Consider the following 20012-nt stretch of genomic DNA (forward strand, 5'->3'; position numbering starts at 1 on the left):
CCCCTAACCCCTCCACCTGAGGAGTCACCTTAACTCTGGGGAGACAGCTAGGGAGAGGGAGAAGGAAACGGGGGCACATTTGCATCTCCCTCATTTTGGTGTGGCTGTTTTACTTGGTTGCTGAATTTTAGTTCCTACCATACACAAATTGTGCAGTGACTATGGAAACTAACCGGTGTATGTGTCTTTGCATAGTGATTATGAAGAATGACTGGCAGGTGCTGTCTTGGAGTGTCTGTGTATAGTGACAGTGTATAGTGACAGTGTATAGTGACAGTGTATAGTGACAGTGTATAGTGTCTGTGCATAGTGACAGTGTATAGTGACAGTGTATAGTGACTGTGTATAGTAACTGTGTATAGTGACTGTGTAGAGTAACTGTGTATAGTGACAGTATATAGTGTCTGTGTATAGTGACTGTGTATAGTAACTGTGTATAGTGACAGTGTATAGTGACAGTGTATAGTGACAGTGTATAGTGACTGTGTATAGTGACAGTGTATAGTGTCTGTGTATAGTGACAGTGTATAGTGACAGTGTATAGTGACAGTGTATAGTGACTGTGTATAGTGACAGTGTATAGTGTCTGTGTATAGTGTCTGTGTATAGTGTCTGTGTATAGTGACAGTGTTTAGTGACTGTTATAGTGACTGTGTATAGTGACTGTGTATAGTGACAGTGTATAGTGACTGTGTATAGTGACTGTGTATAGTGACTGGTGCATCACGAGTGGATCGTGGTTGGATAGTGATGGACACTGTGGCAAGGGGATGCGACTTTGTCCATGACTGCTGACCTGTGAAAGCGAGCCTGCTTGGATACAGTGACAGCTGCCCTGCTCTGCAGACCTGGAGACAACCGTTTTTCAGCTTTTTGCTCCCTGCCCTTCCCTGAGCCTTTCTCCTTGAGAGAACTGGATCGCAGGCCTCATTTGGTTTCAGGCCAGGTATGTGCTGCTGAGTCAGCACGATCCAATACTGAGAAAACCCGCTGCCCTGGCGTGCAAAGTCTACCTGCCTGGGTCAGGCATCTCCTCCTCTGTCAACAGTTTCTCCTTCTGACTGGATTTTATATGCAATCTATTGCCCTCCCCATTTACAGTCAGTATTAGAACTTGGTGTCTCCAAACTCCAAATGTCCACAGACACGGTGGAGATTTTCCCCGGCTTACGTGCTGAAGCCTTTATCTGCTGTGCGCATCCCAAGCTCAGCTTTCCTGAGCCTGGGCTTCTGCTTCCGTAGGCATCTGCTGGGCAGGTAGACTGCCTGATCCGTTGCTAATTCATAGGTGATCTCAAGACCTGGGAATATAGACGAGCCGCCTTTTAGTACACGGGCATTTCTCAGGAGTTTTACAACTGCTCTTAGAGCTGGCGGCTTAGAAGGCTTTAAGCTTAGCGTTTTTTCTTCCCAACACTCAGCAGCGACACAGTGTATGCCTGTCTCACGCACATTAGCCGGGGGGGAAGACTCTGTTCCTCTTTTAAGCGCCTGCATTGGTAACACAGGTTTCCATTTCAAATGAGTTAAACTGCCTGTCTGTGGCAACAGCTTGGTCAGCATTAGCAAGCAAACACTGACAGCTCCTTAGCAGGTCACTGCCCTGGGTCCTAGGATGTGAGCAGGAACTTGGGTCAACCTGAGGTTTTCATGGACTCTTTTCACTTATTGGTGAACAATCATTGAACAGACAATCCTGTGGGTGCGTGTCAATCAAGGGGAGCTGCGTGGTGGGTGTCCTAATGAGCTCAGTCAGGAGGTTGGGGATGGGGGTTCCCGAAAAAGTGGCATCCGGACTGCGGCCCGAGAGCCGAGTTTGTTCTGTGGGGTGAAGTGGAGGAAGGTATGAGAGGTGATAAAGCCAGAGGAGCTCCCTGAGATCTGGGACTTTGTAGATCAGAAGAGAAGCATATATGCTTTGATGAGGTCCTGGATTCATTCTCCAGCATAGTGGGGAGGGGGAGGGGGAGGGGAAGGGGGAAGGGGGAGGGGAAGGGGGAAGGGGGAGGGGAAGAGAGTATGTGAGTCTCAGAGGTTTATTTCAACAGTATATTTGGAGATGGGAAACTAGGGATTAGAGTTGAATGACCTGTAGAAGGTCACAGCCTTCACTAGTGCCGGTGTAACTCTCTAGCTCGGCCCGAGACTCAGAACATCACACTTTGAGCTGAATTTCCCTCTGCTGGCTGCTTCCCGGGCGCTTCAGTCTTGCTGTTATGGAAATGAAGACAGTGCAGTAGAAATTTTAGTGTGTTAGAACTTGATTTTCCTTGGATGTCCTCAAGTTTTTCTGAGCAGTTTTTTTTTTTTTTAATGATACAAGGTATTAGTAAGGGCAATGTTAAAGAAATGTTTTTAACTACACATACCAAATGCCAGGGCTCTTTTGGTGGAACAGGGCGGCAAACATGAGGTTAATTATCCCTCTCAGGAAGCCAGAACTCAAAGAACAAGGTTTGCATGCTGTAGGCATGACCACAGCTTGGAGTAATAAGAACTTGACATTTCTTGGGTAATTGTCTGTCTAGCCAAAGTCAATGCCAGAAACCAGGAGGCAGGAGGGAAAAAAAATCAGATTCTCTATCCTGCCAGCATCCAGGGAATCTGCCCTCAGTTGTGCTCGTGTGCGCGCACGTGTGTGTGTGTGTGTGTGTGTGTGTGTGTGTGTGTGTGTGTATGTGTGTGTGTGTGGGGTGTGAGTGAGTGTGTGTGTGTGTGTGTGTGTGTGTGTGTGTGAGAGAGAGAGAGAGAGAGAGAGAGAGAGAGACACTTTGTGTTAGATCCTAGCACCAGGTGGGGTTCCCTAAAGAAAGGTGAAACCCAGAAAGGGCTTTATAGGAAGAGAAGCTGCAGAAAGGAGTCAGGGGAGGGGCAAGATACATTTACACCCCTCCCCACCCCCCAGAAGGAGTAACTGTCCCTGTGAGAAACTGTAATATTCTCTTGGTTAAATCAGTATGTTCTGCATGTGCATAATTGGGGCACTTATCTCTTATAATCTGCGTCCTAAGAGGAAGTAACTAAATTACGAACGCAATACATTTGTCCTGGCTGGTTTTCATGTCAACTTGATACAAGTAGAAACATCTGAGAATAGGAATGCTCAACTGGGAAGTTGCCTCTGTAAGCTCCATCCGTAGGCAAGCCCGTAGGGCATCGTTTTAATCAGTGATTGCTATGGGGGGGGGGGCTCCACCCATTTTGAATCATGGTCCTGGGTTTTATAAACTAGCCATAAGGAGCAAGCCAGTGAGCAGCACCCCTCCGTGGCCTCTGCATCAACTCCCACCTCCAGGTTCCTATCCCATTTGAGTTCCTACCCTGAGTGTCTTGAATGATAAGCCGTGATGTGGAAATTCGTGTGAAATACCCTTCCTCCTCAGTTTAGTCATGGCGTTTCAGCTCAGCAACCAAAACCCCAAGACAACGCTGGCTGCTAGTTTTACTAGTTGTGCATCTGTGAATAATCACTTTAAAACCTGTTCTTTGTTATCATTTAAGATGTCATAGAGACCTAGTATGTTATTAAAAAGGAATAACCATTGGATAAGATGGGAACCCAGGCAGGAAATAACTAGTTTCTTTTAGGCATCCACACGTTTACGCCGACTGGTCCATAGCGTGTGAGCTGAAACACTGGTGGAGATTAGCTTCTCTTTCAAGTTGTTGCTGCAATCTAGAGTTTTCTCTAAGTGCCTTGAAGCATGAAAGAGGATAGATGTGTTTCTATCCTTAGAAACATTGTTTGGGAACGTTCATTTTCTAATTATATCGGAGTAAAAACATGCCTGGAATACCATTTTTCATGCTAATGGAGAAATTTACTTAAGAGCAGGATTATGTGACTCAGTGGTTCCTGCCAAATGATATAAAGGCTGTGGCTTCTCTCAGTAGGATGAGGGATGGCATGGGACACACGTCATCGTCTGCTCATGACTTATGGCTCCTTCCAAGGCTTTTCTCGACTCTTATTACCTCCTTAACTATTAATTTATCACACAGGGTTGCCATAATTTAGAAGTAAAGTGAACGCTGTGGATGGACTATTTTTCTTTCAATCCCCCCATATTGTTAACTTCTATTTTTTTTTATATTATTACTCAGCCTGTTTACTCTCCACCTGAGGTGGGTTTTCTTCAGCAATTACATTAATTTTTATATCCTCAACCTAGACATCTCTTCAAAGCAGATTCCCCACATGTGGAGCCTGCCTTCTTCCCCTCCCCCATCCACAAATCATTCTCCCCTGGGGTGATTTATAGAAGGGCTCCTTAGTGACGCTTCTTTGCAGCTTGCCCTGAGGAGTGATTCTTCTTTAACTGTCACCCTCTGGAGAAGCAAGGACTCAAGAACAAATAAATTTGTCTGTGACAAAAGAACTGGCGCCGGGAGTGTGTCTGAGCACTGCCTGTTGGCTGCTGTTGGCATTCGGGGAAATTGTGCTGGTGTGGTGTGGTATGGTGGTATGGTGTGGTGGTCTCTCCGGTTGAAACACACACTGTTAATGGTTGTAGCATATTCAGCCCAGCCCTCCTAGAGCTCTGCTCGCCTCATTCTCTTCTGGCAGGACAACTGTTTACACTTCAGGCTTGTCACTCTTCAAATGAGATTTCCCTCTGGCTACCATTAAGCAAAATATCAGACTCCCAGATCATTGTACCAAAATTCTATGTCTCGACCAGCACGGTCTTACTTCTTGGTGATTAGGAAAGGGCGGAGTGGTGACAGTGACCTTCCCTGGGGGAGGCCGTTAAGGAACGGGACTGTCCCTTTCACGAGGGTCCCATTTCTTGCCCTGTTGCGCTGATGTTAAACAACCCTGAAAAACACATGGCATTCTGTTCTGTTGGAAGAATTGATAAGCGCAAGGAAGGATAATTTCCAGATAGACTCAGACAGCTTGTCTGGCTGTAAATGTTCTTAATTCAGGTAGAGAGATACAGACAGAGGTGGGGTAGGAGGGAAGAAAGAGGGTAAGACAAAGTACACTTAAGCCCTTGGCTCTGGTCTCCTGGAGCCACCACTCTTTAGGGACTAGGAGCTGCTCACTGGGCAGGCTGTCCTAATAAAGCAAGTGTTGGGTTCAGGCTTAGGGGCACAGCTAGGTTACCGTGGATTTGAAGCCTCACTAGAAAAGGGCCAGAACCAGTTATCTAGCTGCCTCCCTCAGGCCTCCAAAGCCATTTCTAGGGCAAATGATGCTCCCCCATGTGCCCACCTGCTCCAGCTCCTCCGAGGACCATTGCCAGGCTGTTTCTCCGTGGCTCCATCATCTAGTACACAAAGGGTTGAGATGTGGAGTCTGTGACACTCATGGGCATTATTGAATGAAACTTAGCTGAGTCTCTACATCAGTGGTTCTCGACTTTCCTAATGCTGCGACCCCTTAATACAGCTCCTCGTGCTGCGGTTGACACCCAACCATACGAGCATTTCATTTTCATTGATACTTCATAACAGCAACCTTGCTACTGTTAGGAATCCTAAGTAAATATCTGATGTGCAGGATATCTGATACCCAACCCCCGTGAAGAGATTGTTTGACCTCCAAAGGGTTGGAGCCCCACATGTAGAAAACCATCTTTCTACATTCTTATTGCTGAATGGTAATAGTAACTGTATCATAGGGTTGCTATGGTGATCAAAACCACAAAGCACCCAGGAAATGGTTAATAAGAGCAACTTCTAGTAGTTGCAGCTCTTTGGTAGTAAAGGAGATATCAGTGCAGGGTGTATAGGCAAAGAGAACTCTTCAGGCCATGATGGAGAGCATTCTGCTCTTGAAGCGAGAAGGGCACAGCTCACTTCTGGGTTAGGGATACGTCATCTGCAGAGTCACAGTCCGGGGGCAAGACCTTCTTACACTGCGACCTATCATTGGTAGCTAACTTGCTCTTGGTGGTCCAGGTCTGTTGCTAGAGATGAGGATCTTCTGATACAGAATGCTTTCGTGTCTGTCCTGGGGGGTTCTACAGTAGTGGAGAAAGCAGGCACACAGGTAGCCACGGACAGCAAGATGTTATTGTGCTGGGAATGCATGGTGTATTGAGTGTGTATCAGTCAACATGGGGAACTCACTGTAAGGAGGCAGCTCTCTTCAGTATTCACTGAGCACCAGGTATTCTATCTCGGGGCACCAAAGTACCCTGACCTTGTGTGCAAGATAACTGAATGGTATAGTGATCTTACTGTTTGATTAACTCACCTGGCTCCATAAAAGACCATGAAACCATTTAAAATAGATTTTTTTCATTTAAAAGGCTTTCAATTAATTTAATCTCCCCCTCAACCCAGACTCCTATGAAATGGGACGTGTGTGTCTTGCCAAGGAAACAAATCAAAACAAGATTAATAGGAAGGGTGCTGGGCAGAGGGCTCAACTTGGGGTGCATTTCTGGTACTGCCAAGGAGAGGAGGGAGGGCAGACAGGTGGTGGTGGGTGGTAACATAGGAGTGGACTTGAAGGCAGATAGATAGATAGATAGGTAGGTAGATAGGTAGGTAGGTAGGTAGGTAGGTAGGTAGGTAGGTAGGTAGGTAGGTAGATAGATAGATAGATAGATAGATAGATAGATAGATAGAGGGGTTACCAAGGAGGTAACAGCATCATCCAGAGCTCAGCCTCCCGTAGAGCTTTGTACTCCCTTAAGCCCTTCTTTCTTCTTCCCCCTGTGAGATACAGATATGGACAGATCTTGTCAAGTGAACCAGTCTATATGAGAGACACAACACAGTACCTGATCGGACTCTTACTATCTGCATTTTCTTGATGAATGGTGGTCAGTGGTGGACATGTGGGCTCTGTGTTAGTTTCTCCTCCTTGGTCTCCAGTGAAGAGCCTGGCCCATGGTACGTGCTCAGCGAGGGCCATGCTTTACGGAGATGCTGACCTCTTTCTTTGTAGGATTCGGGAAGCTGCAAAAGATGGGTCTGGAAGAGGGAGTTGTTGGCAATGATAAGTAATATTTCCCAACGGAACACTATGCTCAAGACGGCCAGTGGTTTTATATGCATGGTGTGGCGCAGAGAGTTCGTTATCCTAACTTCTGAAATCTCAAATGCTCTGAAATCCAAATTTTTCTTAGTGCTAACCTGGCTCCACACCCAAACTTTGTTTTCTGTACAGAATTATTTGAAGATGGTGTATAAAAATCACCTTCACCGTTTTGTGTACAAGGGTTAGATGGCATGTAAATGGCTTTCCTGCCTAGCCCAAGATATCTCATTGTTTACAGGCTTCAACACCAGAAAGTATTCTACATCCAAAGCACCTTATCTATGTCCCACTCTGGGCGGCGGCATCCTCCACTTACATTTGTTGTTTAGAAGAACCCTATGGAGAAGTGCTATTTCACTAGTTAAGAAAACAGATCCTGGGTCACCACCTCATAAGTGACAGACTGACCAGGGCCTGGCACCTAGAAAGTCTTATCTAGAGATCTATATCCCCTCAGAGAGTCTGGAAGCTGCTGGGGAATTGCTCGAAAGGATGGTCTGGTCAGAGCATCTACAAATGTTCGAATTGGAGCCTTTCCCTTTGTCTTTTCCCAGCCTAGGCTGCTTTGTTTAGGTCCCTTTCCCTGGGATGATGTTCAGGACCCAGAATGTTTCGTATAGGGGGGAAACTTTGCGTCCTTGTGGAAGAGGTGGTACAGGCGCTGTGCACACCATATGGGGCCCGGTTGCATTAAATGAGTGCTCAGCTGTGAAGCATCTCCCAGCATGCTGCACTGGTTACACAAGCCCTGGGAGCTGCAGCCTGGCTTCGGTGCAAGTGCACACCTGGCAGCCCGGCCTCCCAAGGTGTTCCAGTTTTCCTTGTGGTCAGGGCCCCAGGGGCCCTTCAATAATTTGTTCCCTGGCTGAGTCAGCTAGTTCCAGATGCATCTTTCCAAGCGTTCTAGGGCCAGAAAAAGAAACATTTTCCTTCATGAAGCGATGATGCAGAGCGAGGACTGGAAATGATGGAGAGTTCATCTGCCGTGCCCTTGGTTTGAAGGCCATGGTTAAAGCATCTCGGCTAGATGGGGCTTTTCTAGTTCTCCCTTCAGGCTGCTCAGGGGACACCCTGATGCCTAACTGCCTCACTGTCATCTGGTTGAAACTTTCATATAGTCTAAAACTTGTATGCGTTTCCCTTAGTCCCGAATTGCTTCAAATATTCTATTTACTTATTTATGCTCAATCAGAGATCTTACCAACAAGAGTGCATCTGTTGAGCAAGAAGGATTGCTAATGTTTAGTTAAGCACTTACTAAGTGCCAGATAAAATATTAACCACCCAAAACACATCTCTCTTTATTTCTTTTATGTATATGAGTACACTGTCACTGTCTTCAGACACACCAGAAAAGGGCATTGGATCCCATTACAGATGGTTGTGAGCCACCATGTGGTTATTGGAAATTGAACTCAGGACCTCTGGAAGAGCAGTTGGCATTCTTAACCACTGAGCAATCTCTCCAGACCCCTCATTTTTTAAAAATACCCCAAGTAAGTAACTTTTTGGGGTGCTCAGTGGTTAAGAGCACTGGCTGCTGTTTCAGAAGACCCACATTCCCAGCACCTACATGATGGCTCACAACAGTCTGTAACTCCAGCTCCAGGAGATCTGACACCCACTTCTGGCCTCTACATGGAACAGGCACACAGGAAGTATGTGCATACATGCAGGCAAAACACTCATACACATTAAATAAAAATTAATAACTTTTTGAAGAAAAAAAACCTCTTTACATGAACATTATATCTTCCATCTTATCAACAAGGGGACCAAGTCCAAAAAGACAAGTTTCACCCATTTCTATCCCTGAGTGGATAGAATAGACTTGAGTGGGATGCATAGACTTGATACCTGTAGAAGGAATAGATGAGAGTCCCACTGCATCAAGGGTCCCCAACTCTTTGCTTCATGGGATTAGCACCTTTTGCCTCCCTATTTAGATCCCCAGAGCATAGGAAGCAAATGCTAAGCACATCCAGCAACCTCGAACGAATCACACCTTGTCCCTTCCCACCTCAGTGAACGTGACGCTGAGTCACTTTTCCACTCAGGCCCTTGTCTCTTCATTTGCCCAGTTAAGTCATGAAACAGCTTACAAGGTTTCCCAAGAGCTCCTGGATTTGAACCCAATCTTAGACTTAATGAGATTCATATAGCGGGGAACATGGAGGGTCCCCGGGATCTCTTCAGGGGAGTTCATGAACATTTCCCCTGGACTCCTGCTATTTAAGATGACTCAACAAAACCTATTTAGAAACAGATTGATCTTTCTTTTATGTGTCTGACTATTTTGCCTGCATGTGTGTTAGTTTCCCACATGTGTGCAGTGTCCCTAGGAATCAGAAGGCATTCGATCCTCTGGAACTAAATTTACAGATTTTTTTTTTTTCAACTGAGGATGCTGGGAACTGAACCCAGGGCCTCTGCAAGGGCAGCAAGTGTTCTTAACCACCGAGTCATCTCTCCAGCCCCAAACAAAACCCATTATAATTTTTTATAAAAATGCCAAATCCCATTGTCAGGGGAAGGGAATTCTATGTGACCACTCAGCTATTTAGGGTGTGGGGGGTGGTGGTAAGCAGGTCATTCAGCAGGAAAATGTGGCTAGAAACCATCTTTGTGAGTGGAGCAGGCAGGTTCATGAAAAGGACTTGCTCAAAACCGCTTTCATCACATGTACAGGTATATAGGAGAGGATGCCTTGTAGAGAGAGCACATCTGTGTAGATATGCTGGGCAGCCAAGGCAGTGGGTTAAATGAGGCAGAGAGAGGAAAGGAGGGAGGGAGGGAAGGAGGGATGAAGGGAGAAAGGGAGGGAGGGAGGGAGGGAGGGAGGGAGGGAGGGAGGGAGGGAGAGAGAGAGAGAGAGAGAGAGAGAGAGAGAGAGAGAGAGAGAGAGAGAGAGAGGGAGAAAGAACAAACTCATTACTACAGAACAGAAAGAACCAGGGTGAAGTAGTTTATTGATGATGTCCAGGCATCTATGGGCAGCGGGAAGGATAAGAGATGAGCCAGTAGGGAAGAAAGTGAGGAAGAGAGACAGAGGGACAAGGACACAAGAGAGCTATGACCTTAGAGGAAGAGGGTCATAGGGCAAGAAAGAGGATGAGGGATGGGGACAGAAGCAATGATGGTTAGGACACACACATACACACAGGCACAATGATAGGACACATACAGAGAGAGAGAGAGAGAGAGAGAGAGAGAGAGAGAGAGAGAGAGAGAGAGAGAGAGAGAGAGAGAGAGAGAGAGGGAGAGACTAAGACTAGCTGAGACACAGAAGGGTAGGAAGAAGCCAGAAGCCAGTGAGGGGCAGGTGGAGATTCACAGAGACAGTAGGGAAGTGCCTCTGATTGGCTGGCCTGTTAGGGAAGAAGAGCAAAGGAATCCTTTAAGTGTGACAGAGCTTTATCTCAGGAGAGCACCTTTAGCAGAACAGGCTCAGGCTGGTTCCTGACGTGTGAGCTGTGACAGGAGAGGTGCTCTTTATCTGGGCTGAGGACAAGAGTGTCCTTGTGTGCACGTCACACTGGATGCCACAGATTAGGCTGTGGATATTTCATGCTTGCTGATAAAAGCTTGTTTGGAGAAGCCATGGGCTAAGCGAGGCTCCTAGGCTGGGGGAAGGGGCCTTGGTAAAGGAGTAGCTTCTGGGCAGCAGCCCAGCCCATGTCTGTATTAAGGACCTGAGTCTTTGGAAGCACAAACACCATCATGTTCACTGTAGTTGATCTCCGTGGTCAGATGAACAAGGCTATGTCTTGTAAATTACACATTTCTGCCATGTTAACGCTAGTTCTTACATAGATAACATCAGGTCTTTATAGTCAGAGGAAGACAGTTTTGAAGTCCATAATAAGGGGGCAGAATTGAGGGGCTAGGAGAGCATTTGGCCCTGACCCCAGGACTGGCTGTGGAAATTCCAGTGACCAGCAGATGGTGGCTGAGTGGAAGGGACAGCATACTTGAAAATATTTCTCCTTGGGGTTTCCAGGAGACTGAAAATCCAAGGTCTGTAGCTCAGATAACATTCTTTTCTTTGTGGTTTTTCAAGGTAAAAGGAAGGTAAAAGAGGAGCAGGTTTCTTTCTTTCTTTTTTTCCATTTTTAAAAATTATTAGATACTCTATGTATTTACATTTGAAATGTTATCACCTTCCCTCAACCCTGGTCTCATCCCCCTCCCCCTCCCCCTCCACTTGACTTCAAAAAGGTGCACTCGTTCCTAATTCCCCTCTCCACCTCAGTGCCTTGGCATTCCCCTACATTGGGAAAACATGTCCTCCCTGGACCAAAAGCCTCTTCTCACATTAATGCCAGACACTGCTATCTTCAGCTACATATGCAACTGGAACCATGGGTCTCTCTATGTGTGCTCAGTGGTTAGTGTTTTAGTCCATGGGAGTTGTGGAGGGTTTGGTTGGTTGATACTGTTGTTCTTCCTATGAGGTTGCAAACCGTTTCAGCTCCTTCAGTCCTTTCTTTAGCACCTTCATTGGGGTCCCCGTGTTCAGTCCGATGGTTAGCTGCAAACATGCTCAGCTGTATCTGTGTGACTCTGGCTGAGCCCCTGAGGAGGCGTCACTATCTGGTTCCTGGAGAGGCAGGTTTCTAACCTGTGAGTCCGAAGGTATCTGTTCCGTGCACAGCACCAAGGTTCCTCTAGGATAGCTACTATTTGAGTTCCTCCCTCTCCCCAGCAAGCCTCTACCTCCCACCCATTTTCGTTTATACTGGAAAGGGAGGTTGTGGCTAGCGTGCACATTTTCAGATGTCTCGCCAGCTGGCTCGAGAAATGACTCAGATGTCTTTACACAGGCTTTACGAAGGCAAAGAGCAGATGGAGTTTGAAGAATCCATGAGGCGGCTCTTCGAATCTATCAACAACCTGATGAAAAGTCAGTACAAGACCACCATCCTTTTGCAGGTTGGTTCACGCTACAAGATTCCTCTGTGCTCTGCCCTGGCCACCTAATCCTGACAGTGTACTCTGTGCTCCGAACTGCCTGCTTTTGTCTGAAGTCAGTCAAGAGCCTTAGACTGGCAACCTTCTTTTAGGATCATGAGGACCAAGAGCTCCTCTGGTGGGAGAGAACTTCTCATTTGTTTTATTTGGATGTCCCAGTAGCTCCCTTTGGAATCCAGATAGAAAGAAGCTAAAGAAGAAACTAGGCTACTTCTAATGCTGAGATCTCCACTGAAGTTCTGATACTTTGCTTTTATTTCTCAGCACCATCAACTCGGGGTACCACTAGATAAAACAGAGGATGTGTCATCTAACCATGGTTCCAAGCCCGTAGATATCTTAAAGGCAATCCCTGTGATGTGGGGGAGAAACAGCAGCTTGTAAATGAGGACAAGTTCCATAGCATTAGGTCCTAAGTACTGGCAAGGGTGGTGGCCACCTTGATGCTTTCTCAATAGAGAAAACCCAAACACGTTTATCTGGGTCAATGATTTTTTTTTTTTTAATTTACTTTTGGATCGATGATTTAATGCAGATTACTTCTTTAAAAAAAAAAAAACCACATTGTTGTTTTAGTTACTAATTTCGGTAGCCACACTGCCTGCCCTTACACCCAGGATTGCCTAGCCTCTGGTTAGAACTAATAGGTAAGAGGCATTCGGGGAGAAAGGAGGTGGAGAGGCAGAAGGGGTAGCATCTGCCCAGGGAGGTTTTGCTGTTGATGTCTGGAGTCATACCGTGCTACACATGAGATCTTTAGTAAATTCAGATGCCCAGTTACCGTCAGAAAGCTTTGTACAGAGCGGGGCTAGGCTGACATGGTGGGGATGGGGTAGGGTGGGACGGAGGTAGGAAGCTCCCCAAATATTTTATTAGATATTTTTATTTAGATTTCAAATGTTATCCCCTTTCCCAGTTTCCCTCCAGAAATCCCCTCTCCCATCCCCCCTTCCCTGCTTATATGACGATGTTACCCCACCCACCATCCCACCCTCTCCCTCCTCCCCGCCCTGACTTTCCCCTACACTGGCGCATGGAGCCTTGTAAGGACCAAGGGCTTCTCCTCCCATTGATGCCCAACAAGGCCATCCTCTGCTACATTTCCGGCTGGAGCCATGGGTCTGTCTATGCATGTGCTTTTGGATGGTGGTTTAGTCCCCGGGAGCTCTGGCTGGTTGGTATTGCTTTTCTTATGGGGTTGCAAACCCCTTCAGTTCCTTCATTCCTTTCTCTGACTCCTCCACTGTGGACCCCATTCTCAGTTCAATGATTGGCTGTGAGCATCCACCTCTGTATTCATCAGGCTCTGACACAGCCTCTCAGGAGACAGCTATGGCAGGCTCCTGTCAGCATTCCCTTCTTGGCATCTGCAATATTGTCTAGGTTTAGGGGCTGTATATGGGATGGATCTCAAATACAAAAGATTTTAACACAGAGCAGTTTGGGAATCACTGCATTGGTTTCATTTGGTTTAGCGCATATTGAGAACCCGTGAGACCGCTGAGTTGTGTATCCTGATATCCGTAGCACTTAGGGGAGCCCTGGTATTAGCCTCCAGAAAATGGCTGGGAATGAATGAAGGATGCAGAAGCTGGTGTGAAGCCAGCAGATGTGCCCTCCTCCAATCTTCATAGCTGGAAGCCACGTGGGCTTCAAGTGGGAAAGCCGGGATTCAGATTCTCCTGTCCAGCTCAGCAAACAAGGCTTCAGCGATTGCATTCCACAGTGTTTGGCACCATTCATTCATTCATTCATGGATATGAGATTAGTTAAGACCACTGACTTCACAGTTAAAAGTCCTTTTTATTTTGCCAGTTTTTTTTTTAAATGCCTTTCCAGTATTTCCTATGATGCTTAAAAGAAAAGAATAGTCTCTATATTCCTAGAAGCCTCAGTATAACAAAATGGGTAACCAGGGCAGAGTAGCCTGGAATGTGGCAGTGTTTGAACTTGCTTCCCACCCTGGCCTGCGTCACATAAAAGCTGCACAGTGGTGGGAGCAAAACAAGGGGCAGGAAACCCACCGAGGACTATGGGTAACCGGTTACCATGAGGGTCTCCGGGGAAGATGCTGGGGGCAAACAGAGACTACCATTGGAGAACGGTGGAATGGAGCAGAAGTGGGTCAAAGAGGTGAAGGAGCCATGGAGAGAGAGAGAGAGAGAGAGAGAGAGAGAGAGAGAGAGAGAGAGAGAGAGAGAGAGAGAGAGAGATGATGCTGGGGCGAAGGGGGAGGGGAGAGAGAGGAAGGGAGGAGGGAGGGAGAGACAGTGTGTGTGTGTGTGTGTGTGTGTGTGTGAGAGAGAGAGAGGGGGGGGAGGGAAGGAGGGAGAGGGGGGACAGGCCATCCTGGAGCCCTTTTGTACAGCTTTTACACCTGATTCCTTGTGATTAGCTGCAGATTTCTTGTGAGAAAAAAAAGCGGGGGGGGGGGGGGGGGGAGAAAGGGAGCGAGAGAAGGAAGCAGAAAGAAATGACACATGCAGTCAGGGAGCAGAGAGGGCTGAGTGAGCACCTCTCAGATGGGATCCTGGCTCAGGAACATGTTCCTTATGCGCTGTACGACCACATTATGTCCAACACGCGTCATCACAGCCTCTCTGTTTCTTTATATACAAAACTTCACTGTTTGATGGCGTTGTAATAAACACTGGCTACAAAAGAACAGATTATAAACTGCCGCACAACCTTGCAGAGCTAATGTGATTACTACAGTTTGTGCCTAAGTCCTTTTAGTCCAGTCCCTTTTGTCTGGATAGACTTAGAAAGGCCCTGCCTTCTCAGATCACACTGTTTCTTCTCAAGACTCCCCCCCTCCCTGCTCCCAACCATGCAAAGGGGCTTTACCTCATTTTTTTTTTTTTTTTGGAATTTGCCTCAAGGGTCAACTTATCTTTGGGGATTTGCATAAAGCCAAAGGTACTTCCCACCTATTTATATGGCTTCTGAAATGTTATCAGGACGGATTTAGAGTCATCTCCAATATTAAGAGCAGTACCTTGGAAGACAGTGTAAGCTCATCTTGCTGTATGAGGAATGGGCTAAATGCAGGAAGGAGATCAAGTTCATGCTGGCAAACCCCACACAAGGAATCTTCTATAGCTGGGACCTTCACAGTGGGAAGCAGGGCTGTGACTTTGACTCTAAGAATTCTGAGTAGGACTGAGAAATCTCAGTCCTCTACAGACAGGAATGGAACCCTCAGCATTAAGCATGCCACCTCATTTTCTAGGCCTTGTTTTTGTTTTTGTTTTTTTTCCTTTTGCAAAATAAAAATTAAAAGAAAAAAAGAGTCAAGTTGTAGAGATACTTCGTAGGGTTAAAAGTCTGTGGAAAATGTGAAACCCAAGCCCACTTTATCGTTTAGTTTAAATACTTGACAGTCATTGTGCTGGCTAGTTTTGGTCAACTTGATATAAATTAGAGTTATCTAGAAAGAGGGAATCTCAATTGAGAAATGGCTTCTATCTTCTTGGCCCATGGGGAAGTCTGTGTCATGGTGTGAGCGGACTCACGGTTGACATTCCTGGTTCAAAGTGAGCACTTGCAGCTGAGGCAGATACAGCAGGAGCCCTCAGTCATGACCGCTTTAGTCATAAGTCATGTGGGTCTTGGCTCTGTCCATTGTGAGTTCTGGGACCTAAGATAGTTATTTCCTGTTCCTAGGGCTCATCTGGCTCTGAGAGGTATTTTCAGTGGTTTCCTTTATCCTTTGTTGACATGGCAACAATTCACTCAAAACCAGGAAGTTAGTTTACGGCCTGTTGTTCAGAGTAGAAAAAAGAAAAAAGAAAAAAAAAAAAAAAAAAAAAAAAAAAACAATGCAAATGCCTACCATGTATTGAGTGCCTAATCTATATGCCTGGCACAGAGCTGGGCTCCTCATATACAGTGTTCTTAACCTAACCAGAAATCTGCAGGGATCCATGGTTCCCAGTGTTCATAGGAGCTGATAAATTAATAATCATTCCAAATTAGACTTGTCTAAAGAGAAGAAGCTAAGAATTTGAAGCCATAAAGGGTCCTGAGTCCAAAGTTGATGTCCTTCTCTACACCACAGGAGTGATTTGGCCAAAGGCTTCTGAGCATTTTCAGGAAGATGCCACATGTTCAGACATGTTTGTGTGTTCAAGCTGTGTCACAAGGGTTGAGGAAAGTGAGGGGAGTTGATAGTCTCAGTAGTACACAATCATGAGCTACATGTAGCTGCACTGTGAGTGAAGGGACTATGGTGACAAATTGCCACCTTTTCAAAATTTGTGATATTGCTTTCTTAGTTAGGATTTTTATTCCTGCACAAAACATCATGACTAAGAAGCAAGTTGGGGAGGAAAGGGTTTATTCAGTTTATATTCCACATTGCTGTTCATCACCAAAGGAAGTCAGGACTGGAACTCAAGCAGGTCAGGAAGCAGGAGCTGATGCAGAGGCCATGGAGGGATGTCACTTACTGGCTTGCTTCTCCTGGCTTGCTCAGCCTGCTTTCTTATAGAACCCAGGTCTACCAGCCCAGGGATAGCACCACCCACTATGGCCCTTCCTGCACTTGATCTCTAGTTGAGAAAGTGCCTTATAGCTGGATCTCATGGAGGCATTTTCTAAAGGGAGGCTCCTTTCTCTGTGATAACTCCAGCTTGTGTCAAGTTGACACAAAACCAGCCAGTACATTGCACAGTGCCCATTTTGATGGTCTCAGTAGAATTAAATGAATAGATGCCTCGCTATTCTTGTATGCCCTCTTACACTCATGCAGAGAGCTGTTGGAGTGTCCAGGAGGGCGGGGACATTCTGGCAACATTAAATGTTCCAAACACCTTTTGGTGGAACGAATGAATGTGTTCAGCTTCTGTCTTGCTCCTACTGTGTTTGGTTTGTTTCTCTTGTGTTTTACCATTCATTACATGTCACGCTGTTGAGTAAAAACCTCACAAGTATTGTTAGCTCCTTTGATCCTTGCAGCAACACCTTGTGGTGCCAATACTCTGTCTCTGCTTTTAAGACGAGCAAAGGAAGACTCAGAGGGGTTGAGTCACAACCACGGCTATGGAGAACTTGCTCTTGGATTTGGATGAACGCTGCAGAAGTGTAAAGCGCTGCCAATACTGTTATAGCCGACAGGAGTGTAGAGTTATGGCGAAAGGCACAAGAGAAGGATGGGCAGCTGTCCACAGTTATGATGCTTTAGAACAACCCTGCTTTCCATTTCCAATTGTGTAAAATGTCCACGTGTCCAAACCAACAGGGTGAGTTGGGTCTCTTCTCAAGGGTTGAACCTGGCTTTCTGACAGAGGAAGGAGGGAAATTCAGTTGATGTTGTGAGATGGCTTGTTAATCTGGTCAGTTTTCCTGATGGCCATTCTTTTAACTATATTAGCATCTGCAGTTTGCTGGTTAGAAACTCCTTCATTCCTGAGAAGTGGCTCACAGATTACAACCTGAATCCAGGGCAGGGAAATGATATTCTGTACTAACAGCATAAGGAGGTAGGGGTTAGGGTTAGGGTTAGGGGTAGGGTTAGGGTTAGGGTTAGGGTTAGGGTTAGGGTTAGGGTTAGGGTTAGGGTTAGGTTGGGGATGGCTCAGTAGTTAAGAGCACTTGCTGGTCTGCAAGAGGACCCAGGTTCAGTTCCACATGGCAGCTCATAACTGTCTGTAAATCTAGTTACAGGGCATTAGACCCACATACCTTCACATAGACAGACAGACAGATATGCAGATGGAACACCAATGCACACAAAATAGGAATAAATACATTTTAAAAACTGGAAACCTCCTCCAGATCTTCCAGTGATTGTTGATTCTTTAATCCCGTCCTATTTCTCAACCACATAGTCCATACTTGGTGGAAGTTTGGGAATGAAGGATTTCATGGCAGGCAGTTTGCAAAATTTGTCTCAACCCAAAAGCTATAGAAATATGAATAGTGCAGGCTTTTGTTTGTTTGTTTTTTAATGCAGTCTTCAACACTGAATAGTTAGGCAACTGTATTCTCCTCAGTTTTCTCGTTAGAAAACAGGAGCCCAGAAATAAGACTCCCAGACTCTCTTTGAACTTGGGGGCAGATGATTTGCCTTCTCATGCTGCTGCTGTGGGTTGCTTTCTACTTCCCAACCTAAGGATTTAATCTCTAGTCGCGACCCTATTAGTCAAGGATTCTATTGCTGAGTTATGTCACTCGCCTGTACTCTGCCACTCTAGACACCGAGTCCTATTGCTTCCTGCCAACCCTGGGCGCCAACAGAGCATTGGATTGCAGCAAACATGGCAAAAACATCCTAAAGGGTATTCTGATCCTTTTCTCGGTGTCTCAAGTAGGATGTACATATTGTTTATGAAAGGAGACCATTGCTTGGCGATGATGTAGTGGTGGCCAAGGGCTTCAGCTCTAACCATATTGAGCCTGAATTCACACCCAAGGACTGAATCAGTGAGCAAACCTGGAGACAGCAGCACATCTGCTCTTTTCCATGACGGTTCAGTATCTCTAAGGGAAGAGTCTTCATGTGGCAGTGCTGTGGTATTCCTGTTTCCATGGACTTTGACCATCTGTCTTCTGGCTAAACTAAATGGTTTGAAACTTGGCAGGGAGAGACCAGTGTTTAGCTCTGGGACCAAAAAGATGTCAGGCTTTGTTTTGTAATTGTGTATTCCTCCTACACAGGTCCTGTCTGGAAGTAAATCTGTGTCTGTTGGTAGCAATGCTATCCACTGGCAGGGGGTGGAATTAATATATAACTGGAAACACTCCACACACATGCGTCTCAGAGTTTGGAGATTGATTGTTTGGTATTGTTTCCACTGTTTACCCCCAGGCTAAGATCATCAGCTCTAGGTCACATCTATCCAGAGCAGTGGTTCTCATCTTTCCTAATGTTCTATTCCTTTAACACAATTCCTTATGATGAGGTGACCCCAACCATAAAATTATTCTGTTGCTACTTCATTACCGTAATTTTGCTATTATAATGAATCTTAATGTAAGTATCTGTGTTTTCTGATAGTATAGACAATTCCTGTGAGAGGGTTGTTCCGCCCCCCCCCCCCCAAGGGAAGTAACCCACAGATTGAGAATCATGTATCTAGACAGAGTTAATTTTCAGTGTCCTCCTATGCTTTCTGTCTGGAACAGTCAGGTGTTGAGTGGGGTTGGGTCTCTAAAGAATAAGGGTAGTATATGGGAGATGTGATGTGTGGAGATCTGGTCTACCTTAGTGGGGTGATATGCTGAGCATCCTAATGATATACTTTATATGGCATCATTCTCCTTTATCCAACCTAATGAGGTTTGGAGATGTGAAGTGAACCCAGTCTTATGCAGGGGGTAGTTGGAGAGTTGTGAGTCACAAGCAGGTCTCTGTGAGGTCTATGTTCTTTGGCCTAATAGTGAACAAAGAACCTATTTCCTATGAGTGCTTAGACAAGTACTTCTTGGTTGAGGGCCTCTTTGGACTTTGAGAGAGTATGACCCACAAATGTGGTTCCTTTTGCTGGCACAGTGTCATAAAAACTGAGTAAGAACAATTCATCACTTCCAACCCACTCATTCCCATCACCCCTTCCTCTTATGTGATGGGTTCTAAAGTCATCTAATTGTTTTTACATCTTTTTGGTGCATCCTGATCAACATGGTCTTTGCCCTACTGGGTTGTGATGTCCTTGTAACTGCCTAGAGGGATGTTATGATGATTCACAGCCTTAAAACCTAGACTTCTCTGCAGTAGAAAAAAAGCGATAAAAATATCCATGCTTCGTATTTGTCTTAACCACTATTTCTTGAAATTGTTTGATCACAAACCTTTCTTTTATCTATAGAAAACCTTACACCATTCTGTGGGACGTGAATGCCCATCAAGGCCTAGTTTAAAACATTGACTGTTTCCTCTTATGATCTAGAGTTGAAAAAAAATGAATTCTAGACTCCAATTTCAATAAATATGAAGAAAAAGCTCTGACACATATGACAATGTACAAATTTAGAATATCTCTGTACAATAAAAGATATGATAAACAAAGCTGAAATATAATCCCAGACAACAGGAAAAGCA

General features: G+C 45.6%; 1 protein-coding gene across 1 annotated transcript in view; it reads left to right on the forward strand.

The window, feature by feature from the left end:
• The window catches only part of DOCK2 (dedicator of cytokinesis 2), a 400191-nt gene that overhangs the window by 103668 nt on the left and 276511 nt on the right, over positions 1 to 20012 (forward strand). The window contains exon 23 of the mRNA XM_080942111.1: positions 11821 to 11929. Coding sequence (XP_080798237.1) covers positions 11821 to 11929 — 109 coding nt within the window. The remainder of the gene's footprint in view (positions 1 to 11820; positions 11930 to 20012) is intronic.

The sequence above is a fragment of the Micromys minutus genome, assembly GCF_963924665.1.
Source record: "Micromys minutus genome assembly, chromosome: 31".
Classification (NCBI taxonomy): Eukaryota; Metazoa; Chordata; class Mammalia; order Rodentia; family Muridae; genus Micromys; species Micromys minutus.